The following is a 10,567-nucleotide window of genomic DNA, read 5'->3' as shown; positions in this document are numbered from 1 at the left end:
GACCTTGGGTTAGTTTCCGTCTAGACATTAGGAAGAACTTTCTAACAGTTAGAGCGGTCCCTCAGTGGAACGGGCTTCCTCGGGAGGTGGTGAGCTCTCCTTCCCTGGAGGTTTTTAAGCAGAGGCTACATGGCCATCTGTCAGCAATGCTGATTCTACGACCTTAGGCAGATCATGAGAGGGAGGGCACCTTGGCCATCAGCTCTTGATGGTCCCACAGGAGAAGGGAAATATCCCCCAACGGGGGATCCAAAGCGGCTTACGTACTTCTCCTCTCCTCCATTTTATCCTCACAACAACCCTGCGAGGTAGGTTAGGCTGAAAGTTTGTGACTGGCCCAAGGTTGCCCAGCGAGCTCCCATGGCATGAGTGGGGATTCGAACCTGGATCTCCAGAATCATAGTCCGACATTCTTAACCACTAACCATGCTGGCGCTCTTGAGAGGTCATTTCCAAGTAAGCCAAAATTTACAGCAAGGGCTGATGTAGTGGAAATTAGCACTGAAGGAGAAACCTTTGAGCAACAAACAGGAGCGGGGAAAGGCACCCTCTTTGGAACCACCCAGAAGAACCACTGAAAATTTGTAGCCCATCAGAAAGCTCCTGCTGGAACCTGTGCCGTGCCCCCAATCCAGCTGAGAGAGAAAACAAGAAAGGAAAAGCAGAAATAATTTAATGACCGAGGCAAAGTTTCTTTGGCTGGCCTCCTGCTTCATGATTGGGACCGAGGAAAGCCAAATGATGGTGGAATTACAGGCGGCGGCCAAAGGGGGCAGCTGGGGGAGGGGGAACAGCGACAAGCAGCCCCCCCCAACCACGCCTTCAGTCCGAGGCCTGCAGCTTGCTCAGCCCGTTAGCGTACTGGAAATCCACCCCATTCTCGTAATCGTACATGTCCAGGGCCACCTCGCAGCTCTCCCGGACTACCCGCTCCTCGTCCTGGGCGTAGGTCTGCAGGGTGGCCAGGCAGGAGGCCTTGGCGATGGAGCCCAGGGCCTCGGCGCACTCATGGCGCACCATGGGGCTCTCAGCCGCATCCTTCAGGCAGGCCGTCAGCTGCGGGACAGAGGCCTCGTGCTGCATCTGGCCCAGGACGTACGCGATCTCGTGGCGAAAGAGGGCGCCACTGGACTTCAGGCCTGGAAGAGAGGGTTTGGGAGGTTCGTTGAGGTTGTGAGACAACAAGAAGAAAAGCAAGAAGAAAAACATAAAGGAAAACAAGAAGAAAAACAAGAAAAAGGAGGAGGAGGGTTGGTTTTAATATGCCAACTTTCTCTACCACTTAAGGAAGAATCAAACTGGCTTACAGTCTCCATCCTCTTCCCACAACCGACACCTTGTGAGGTACACATAAACACATGAAGCTGCCTTATACGGACTTGGTCCATCGAAGTCAGCATTGTCTACTCAGACCGGCAGTAGCTCTCCAGGGTCTCAGGCAGGGGTCTTTCACATCACCTACTCGCCTAGTCCCTTTAACTGGAGATGCCGGGGATTGAACCTGGGACCTTCTGCATGCCAAACAGATGCTCTACCGCTGAGCCACGGCCCCTCCCCAGGTAGGTGGGGCCAAGAGAGTTCAGAGAGAACTGTGACTAACCCAAGGTCGCCCAGCAGGCTTCACGTGGAGGAGTGGGGAAAGCAACCCGGTTCACCAGATTAGAGTCTGCTGCTCATGTGGAGGAGTGGAGAATCAAACCCGGTTCTCAAGATTAGAGTCCACCGCTCTTAATCACTACACCACGCTGGCTCAGCACGCATGCAACCACTGCCACCCACAGGTGCTGGAAGGGGCAAATCCCAGCAACACTGGAATGGGGCCAGAATGCAAGCACATATTGGCTTTATCCTGCCGCAGGTCAACTTCTTGAGCAGCATGGCCCAAATTTCTGAGGGGTGATCATTTTCCAACACTGCTGTATTCCCCCAAAAGTGCACTTTCAGAGCACATAAGTATAAGAAGAAGAAGAATTGGTTTTTATATGCCGACTTTCTTTACCACTTAAGGAAGAATCAAACCAGCTTACGATCACCTTCCCTTCCCCTCCCCACAACAGACACCCTGTGAGGTAGGTGGGGCTGAAAAGTGTGACTAGCCCAATGGCACCCAGCTTGTTTCGTGCGTCGGAATGGGGAAACCAACCCCGTTCACCAGATTAACGTCAGCCGCCCATGTGGAGGAGTGGGGAATCGAACCTGGTTCTCCAGAGCAGAGTCCACCGTTCCAAACCACCACTCTTAACCACTACACCACACTGCATGCAGTGGAATCTACCTCTGGTGTTTCTGCATAAGTCTGTGATCTGGGTAGCAGCTTCAGAATGTGAGAAATTAATCTCAACAGTGGTGATTCATGCAGAGATGCAACGAACCACCTCCTCTAAGGGCAGGCAATTAATTGTAAATGCCCCAGTGAAGAACCAAGACGGGAGTCCTCACCCCTGGCCACAGCTAGGACCATTTAGAGATGCAGCAGGCAGACTCCTTGGGGAGGATTGCCCCTCGGGCCTGGTTTAAACGTGTTCCTCGTGCACTGCTGTTCCTTTGCAGCTCACAGTTAGCAGCACAGAGGGAAGCAACAGATACGGGGGCCAACTAAGAAGCCAACTGACTGGGAGGGCAGTGAGACGGGGTCAGGGACTCATGTCTGCCCTGTTGCCCTAGGTATGAGCCAGGGAGGGAAGAAAGGGCTGCCGGGCTTGCGGGACCTCGCTGGGAGGTCGAGATGACTTCCCGGCTGGCGCCTGCCTCTCAAAAAGGGCTGCGGGGCACAAAATCCGAAGTTTGAGTCCCGGTTGAGAGCCAGGGTGTGACTGCTCCATAAAATACCACCCCCACAGACTGCTTGCTTAACTTCCATCTTGCAGTGGAGGTTGTAGGGGAACAGCGGCTCGAGGGCACCTGCAGCAACCTTTGAACCCAGGACTTGCCCAATGGCCGCCGCTTAGCCCTAATGTGACCAGGGGAGGGCAACAAAGATGGTCTGGAGACCAGGTCCTATGAGGAAAGGTTGAAGGAGCTGGGTATGATTAGCCTGGAGAGAAGACTGAGAAGGGATACGATAACCATCTTCAAGTACTTGAAGGGCTGTCATAGAGAGGAGGGTGCCAAGTTGTTTCCTGTTGCCCAAGAAGGTCGGACCAGAACCAACGGGTTGAAATTAAATCAAAAGAGTTCCCCTCTAGACATTGGGAAGAACTTTCTAACAGTTAGAGCGGTTCCTCAGTGGAACAGGCTTCCTCAGGAGGTGGTGAGGTCTCCTTCCCTGGAGCTTTTGAAGCAGAGGCTAGATGGCCATCTGTCAGCAATGCTGATTCTATGACCTTAGGCAGATGATAAGAGGGAGGGCACCTTGGCCATCTTCTGGGCATGGAGTAGGGGTCACTGGGGGCATGGAGGGGAGGTAGTTATGAATTTCCTTCATTGTGCAGGGGGTTGGACTAGATGACCCTTGCGGTCCCTTCCAACTCTATGATTCCATGACTTTAACCCCACACCAGCTCCCTGCTTGGGGAGCGGCACCATGAGATCTCACCATCAGCGAGGGCCAGGACAGCGGGCTCTCCTCCGAGGTTCCGCAGGGCGAACATGGCCCGATAGCGCTCAAAGAGGGGCCGCGATTCGTCCAGCAGCGCCTCCCTCAGCTTCCCCACGTCCTCCTCCGGGGCAGGGGGCGCCGGGTCCACGGAACTGTAGGGGCCGGTCGAGGGTTCCGCTTTGCGCATCTGAAGCCACTCCAGCCTCTTCACGGCCAGCTGGCATGTTTCCGCTACCTGCGCGAGATTGAAGACAAATGACGATTGTCTCTCGACTCCCTTTTCGCCCGTTAAAGACCGGACTGAGGATAGGCCCGTTGTCCAGGGCTATGCGTATTTCGAGCTGCAGTGTGAAAATGCGGCGCTGGCCGTCGAACAGGAGCACCTTAGCGCTCTCACTTTAACAGGAGAAGAAGAGTTGGTTTTTATATACCGACTTTCTCTACCACTTAAGGGAGAACCAGCTTACAATCACCTTCCCTTTCCCTCCCCACAACAAACACCCTGTGAGGTAGGTGGGGCTGAGAGAGCTGTGACTAGCGCAAGGTCGCCCAGCTGGCCTTATATGTAGGAGTGGAGAAATCAACCTGGTTCACCAGATTAGTGCCCGCTGGTCATGTGGAAGAGTGGGGGATCAAACCCGGTTCTCCAGATCAGAGTCCACCACTCCAACCCACCACTCTTAACCACTAAGCCACACAAGATTCTAGTCCCCATGGCTTCAGAGATATGGCCCAAATCTCACAAGCCGCAGACAGAGTTGGAAAAGATTTTTTCGGGGTGGGTGGGGGTTAAGAGAAAGGAGATTATGGCTACAACCTACTGTCCGCCACCCCCTTATCTGACCGACAAAACCAGAATAAATTATGCAAATATGTTTACTTGGCATCCAATAAAAATCCTCCTTCCTTTGCAGCACAGTTTGGGTAGAACTCCCACACAAGATAAGCAGAAAGGAATTGTGTGTGTGTGTAAAGTGCCTTCAAGTCGCAGCCGACTTATGGCGACCCCTTTGGGGTTTTCCTGGCAAGAGACTAACAGAGGTGGTTTGCCAGTGCCTTCCTCTGCACAGCAATCCCGGTATTCCTTTGGTGGTCTCCCATCCAAATACTAACCAGGGCTGACCCTGCTTAGCTTCTGAGATCTGACGACATCAGGCTAGCCTGGGCCATCCAGGTCAGGGCTCAGAAAGGAATTGTTCCCACCCAATTCCTCTTACTTCTGCAGGATCAAGGGGCAGCGCAGAACCCCTCCGTTTTCGACCTCCTTTTTAACACATGGCTCTCCAGCCATGCCCATCTCTTGCCTTGTGAATGTGCCCTTACTCTAGAGGAGACTGAGAAGCTATCCCCGCCCCCGCTGAAGACGCTTTGTTGAAACCAGGAATTTTCATATCCTAAAAACAAAGCCCTCAGTCTCAAAATTCAGTGTTGGATTTTCCAAAAAAATGCTTTGGTGGAACGGTCAACCCCAGACTACAGCTGTGTTATCACACAAGAATACGCATTAAGCTGTCTTATTCAGGTTCAGAATCCCTTATCCGGACTGCTTGGGACCAGAAGTGGTCCGTATTTTGAATCTTTCTGTATTTTGGAATATTTGCATATACATAATGAACATATGAAGCTGCCTTCTACTGAATCAGACCAATGGTCCATCAAGGTCAGTATTGTCTACTCAGACCGGCAGCGGCTCTCCAGGGTCTCAGGCAGAGGTCTTTCACCTCACCCTACTGCCTTGAACTTGGGACCTTCTGCTTGCCAAGCAGATGCTCTACCACTAAGCCATGGCCCCCTCCCCTGGGGATGGGACCCAGGTCTCAACACCAAATTCATTTATGTTTTATGTATGTTTTATATACACTTTATGCACAGAGCCTGAATGTAATTTAAAACAATATTTTAAATAATTTTGTGTACGTTGAACCATCAGAAAGCAAACTGGCATGCTGCTGAGGGCCTGTGAATAATGCCTGCACATTGGATCAAAAAGTCTGGTTTTCGGGTCAGTCCAGATTCTGGATGTCTGGATAAGGGATACTCAACCTGTACTGCCTTGGTCGATCAAGGTTAATATTGTCTACTCCAACTGGCAGTTGTTCTCCAGGAGAGCCAGCATGGTGTAGTGATTAAGAGCGGTGGTTTGGAGCGGTAGAGTCTGATCCAGAGAACCGGGTTCGATTCCCCACTCCTCCACATGAGCGGCGGAGGCTAATCTGGTGAACTGGATTTGTTTCCCCCATTCCTCCACGTGAAGCCAGCTGGGTGACCTTGGGCTAGTCACAGCTCTCTCAGCCCCACTTACCTCACAGGGTGTCTGTTGTGGGGAGGGGAAGGCGACTGTAAGCCCGTTTGATTGTTCCTTAAGTGGTTGGGAAAGTCGGCATATAAAACCAACTGTTCTTCTTCTTCTTTTAGGTACGGGATATTAACTTTATCAGCAACCTGATCTTTAACAAGAGATGCCGGGGATTGAACCTGGGGCCTTCCGCGTGCCAAGTAGATGCCCTATCACTTAGCCACGGCCCCTCTGGGAGCTTTGGCAGGGCAAGGCTGTCTCCAAAGCCTCATCGTCCGATTTACCTCAATAACGGGGTCCTCGGAGTAGAGTCTCAAGACGTCCAACACTTTGGGATTCCCAATAGCTCCCAAAGCTTCACCTGTAAGGAAACAGAGAGAAATGATGACAATTGTTAGTAACCGGGGGGGGGAGGGTAACTTTTGATGGTTTGTCCAAGCTAGGCAAACACCAGAGAGGGGGCCTTTTTGGTGGGGAACAATCCAGGAAGGGGATGGAAGGGACTGAGCGTGATGTAGAGGGGCAGAACTGTCGGACTGTGACTAGGTTCAAATCCCCTCTCTGCCACAACACTCGCTGGATGGCTTTTGGGCTGGTTACTTAGCCTAAGCCTGCCCCGCAGGGCTGTTGTGAGGATAAAAACAGAGAAAGGGAAACCACAGAGGAAGGGTGGGATTAAAACACAGTGACACCAAGCCCTACGAGGAAAGGCTGAGGGACTTGGGAATGTTTAGTCTGGAGAAGAGGAGGTTGAGGGGGACAGGATTGCTCTCTTGAAGTATTTGAAGTGCCGTCACTTAGAGGAGGGCAGGGAGCTATCCCTGTTGGCAGCAGAGGAGAGGACTCACAATAATGGGTGTAAATTGCGGGCGGAAAGGAACTGGCTGGATATTAGCAAAAAAGTTGTTTACAGTCAGAGACGTTCAGCAGTAGAATCAGCTTCCTAGGGAGGTGGTGAGCTCCCCTCACTGGCAGACTTCAAGCAGAGGCTTGCCAAGCACTTGTCAGGGTTGGTCTAGCCTGATCCTGCATTAAGCAGGGGGTTGGACTAGATAGCCTCTATTGCCCCTTCCAACTCTAAAATTCTATTCTATGAGAGCCAGCGCAGTGTAGTGGTTAATAGCTTATAGTTTATTGGGTATACCACCAAGCAATATGAATGATAATGATAGGATTATTTGTCAATATAGTTTTGCTGCTGCAAGAATTGTGATAGCTAAAGTTTGGAAGCAAGCGAATAAACCTTCAATTAACATCTGGAGAGAGAAATTATGGATGTATATGAGGATGGCCAAACTAACAGAATTCCTACATGGGAAAGACATGGAAGTGTTTAAACAAACATGGTTAAAGGCCGCCTCATATTGGGATAAGTTGGCAAAAACGGATTTTACGGTTATAATTAACGAGTTATAGAAACTAGAGAAATTTTATATCTTGGTATCTACAAATAGTATAAACTGGTTAGACACTTCTTTGGAAGTCAGGTGAAGGGTCACTGTTTTTTAGGTGGGTGGAGGGGGAAGGGGTATCATTTTTTGAATATTGGATAATTTAGAATGTATTAACTAAGATATATAGATACCCTTCTGTTTTTTGTATTTTTTGTATTATTTTACTTATTGTTTTGTTTGTTTTATGTTTATATTTGTTTTCTGTTATAAAATTTAATAAAAATTTAAATTAAAAAAAAATTGCAGTGGACTCTAGTCTGGAGAACCGGGTTGGTTTCCCCCACTCCTCCACATGAAGCCTGCTGGGTGACCTTGGGCTAGCCACAGTTCTCTCAGAGCTCTCTCAGCCTTACCTACCTCACAAGGTGTCTGTTGTCAGGAGAGGAAGGGAAGGCAATTGGAAGCCGGTTTAATTCTTCTTAAAAGGTAGAGGAAAGCGGAATATAAATACCGACTGTTCTTCTTCTTCTAATTCCAGATAGACTGCCATGGTTGTTGAGGGACTAATGCCCCAGAACGATCTGGCTGATCCTGAAAGGGTTCTGGGGCAAAAGATTTACTTTAATGATACTGTTCATATGGCCAATTTGGCCCTGAACAATATCACACTGAGACCAAAATAAAAAGGAAAAAAAGGAACTATCTAAATAACCCTTAAGGAAATTAGTATTTTTTAATCTTAATTGACTGTGAAAGAAATTTGGCGACTGCCAATGCAGTACTAAAATCCACCCCTGCTAAAAGAACCCTCAGATTATCCAGTTGAGTGACAGATTCCTAAATAAAAGGAATTATCCATCTGTCTCTCTAGGGCATAAGAACACATGAAGCTGCCTTATACTGAATCAGACCCTTAGTCCATCAAAGTCAGTATAATCTACTCAGACCAGCAGCAGCTCTCCAGGGTCTCAGGCAGAGAAGGGTCTTTCACATCACTTACTGCCAGACTCTTTAACTGGAGGTGCCGGGGATTGAACCTGGGATCTTCTGCATGCCAAGCAGAGGCTCTTCCACTGAGTCATAGCCCCTCGCCTATTGTGTGCAAACACATTATTCCGGCCCCCATCCCACTACTTTTCTTAATCTTTTGTATCCCAAACATCTGCCTGTGCAACAAACATGCCCTGGGAGAGTTCTTGCCAAGACATGGTATGCTCTGAATGTCATAAGGATTAGTAACTTGTTTATAAAGAAGAGTACTATGATCAGTTTTGGGCACCACAATTTAAGAAAGATGTAGACAAGCTGGAACGTGTCCAGAGGAGGGCAACAAAGATGGTGAGGGGTCTGGAGACCAAGTCCTAGGAGGAAAGGTTGAAGGAGCTGGGTATGTTTAGCCTGAAGAGGAGAAGACTGAGAGGGGATATGATAACCATGTTCAAGTACTTGAGGGGCTGTCATATAGAGGAGGGTGCCGAGTTGTTTTCTGTTGCCCAAGAAGGTCGGACCAGAACCAACGGGTTGAAATTAAATCAAAAGAGTTTCCGTCTAGACATTAGGAAGAATTTTCTAACAGTTAGAGTGGTTCCTCAGTGGAATGGGCTTCCTCAGGAAGTGGTGAGCTCTCCTTCCATGGAGGTTTTTAAGCAGAGGTTGGATGGCCATCTGTCAGCAATGCTGATTCTATGACCTTAGGCAAACGATGAGAGGGAGGGCATCTTGGCCATCTTCTGGTCACTAGGGGTGTGTGCAGGGGGAGGTAGTTGTGAATTTCCTGCATTGTGCAGGGGGTTGGACTTGACCCTGGTGGCCCCTTCCAACTCTATGATTTTATGAGTTCTTTGTAAGAGTTCTTTATAAGAAGAGTCTACCTGAAAGCGTTCACCCCCCCCCCACTCGCCACCCCCGTTCTTCCTCACCTGCTTCGTGTCGGACCATGGCCTCCTGAGACGTGTCCTGCAGCACCCGCAGGAGGACAGGGATGGCTCGCTCATCCTGCATCTGCCCCAGGCAGTAGGCCAGCTCATGCTTGAGGAGGGCAGAGTCGTCCCCAAAGGCCCGGCTGATCCACTCAATGGCGGCCGGCCCCCCCAGATTGCGCAGGGTGAAGAGTGCCCGGAAGCGGCCCTTCAGGGGCTGGCCGGAGTCCACTAGGGTCTGGCCAATCTGCTCAATTTCCTTCTCCGACACCATGCTGTGTCTGGCAGGGCAGGTCCAGGTGCCCTCAGGAGGCAGGCACACCTACGCCAAAACTCGACGGACGCCTAAACAAGAACCAAAGAAAGGGTTCCATGAGAATCCCCTCCCTCCAGAATCCGATTTTGCAATTTTATTATTTCTGAAGATCGCAAGGAAAGATGACTTTTTCCTCATTTAACCAGGCGTCCAGGAGATCTTTTGGACTAGTATTTGGCAGCCCACATGGTATAATGGTTAAGAGCGGTGGTTTGGAGCAGTGGACTCTGACCTGGAGAACCAGGTTTGATTCCCCACTCCTCCACATGAGCGGCGGATGGTAATCTGGTGAACTGGATTTGTTTCCCCGCTCCTACACATGAAGCCAGCTTGGTGACCTTGGGCTAGTCACACTCTCTCAGCCCCACCTACCTCCCAGGGTGTCTCTTGTGGGGAGGGGAAGGTGATTGTAAGCCGGTTTGATTCTTCCTTAAGTGGTGGAGAAAGTTGGCATATAAAAACCAACTCTTCGTCTTCTTCTTTTTTGGGGGTATTAAACTCGGACATTAATTGTACCTGTGGGATATGGGCCATTGTACCTTAGAAACCGTCACCATATGTCACAGTAAACTGGGTAGCTTGAGTCAGACATAAAAACAGCAAAATCAGGGCCCCAGACAAGGGTTTCTATGTAGTTGGGGGGATTGCTGCCAGTATGCAGAAAAAGCCGACTTGGTAAATTAAACAAAAAAGGGGAGGAATTAATATGTCCAGATGAGGACCAAGTGAAATACTGAGGGCAGTATGAGGGCATGAAATACTGAGGGCAGGTGGAAGTCAGTAAAGGGGGGGGTAGGCTGTGCAAACCCAAGACCTTATAGAGCCCCGGAAGGAGAGAATTGAGAGTCCACATGTGGAATTTCCAAGTCATATCCCACCCCACCAGTAGATTTCCAAGCTTGTAAATATATACTTAAAATGCATACAAATGGAGAGCCGGTGTGGTATGGTGGTTAAGAATGTTGGACTAGTATCTGGGAGACCTGGGTTCGAATCCCCACTCGTGACACCGAAGCTCGCATGGGCGACCTTGGGCCAGTCATACTCTCTTGGCCTAACCTACCTTGCAGGCTGTTGTGAGGGTGATATGGAAGAGAGAAGGGT

The 10,567-nt window shown here is 49.8% G+C and overlaps 1 protein-coding gene across 1 annotated transcript; it reads right to left on the bottom strand.

The window, feature by feature from the left end:
- Positions 1 to 822: 822 nt before the first annotated feature.
- On the bottom strand, positions 823 to 9,423 carry DOHH (deoxyhypusine hydroxylase). The gene is made up of 4 exons (XM_056845052.1): positions 9,148 to 9,423; positions 6,119 to 6,195; positions 3,536 to 3,773; positions 823 to 1,139 (listed from the first exon to the last, which is right to left on the bottom strand). Exons 1-4 carry the CDS (start codon positions 9,419 to 9,421, stop codon positions 823 to 825), a joined length of 906 nt encoding a protein of 301 aa, XP_056701030.1. The 5' UTR covers positions 9,422 to 9,423.
- Positions 9,424 to 10,567: the final 1,144 nt, after the last annotated feature.

Source organism: Euleptes europaea, chromosome 2 (assembly GCF_029931775.1).
Source record: "Euleptes europaea isolate rEulEur1 chromosome 2, rEulEur1.hap1, whole genome shotgun sequence".
Taxonomy (NCBI): domain Eukaryota; kingdom Metazoa; phylum Chordata; class Lepidosauria; order Squamata; family Sphaerodactylidae; genus Euleptes; species Euleptes europaea.
This window is presented reverse-complemented; position numbering and strand designations above follow the sequence as displayed.

What these genes read in the sequence shown, in the direction of transcription:
- DOHH (XM_056845052.1), bottom strand. Translation starts at nt 9,421, where the DNA reads ATGGTGTCGGAGAAGGAAATTGAGCAGATTGGCCAGACCCTAGTGGAC. An exon ending in CCGAGGACCCCGTTATTGAG is followed by an intron (nt 3,774 to 6,118) that starts GTAAATCGGACG and finishes AATCTCGCGCAG; the next exon opens with GTAGCGGAAACATGCCAGCT. An exon ending in TGTCCTGGCCCTCGCTGATG is followed by an intron (nt 1,140 to 3,535) that starts GTGAGATCTCAT and finishes CCTCTCTTCCAG; the next exon opens with GCCTGAAGTCCAGTGGCGCC.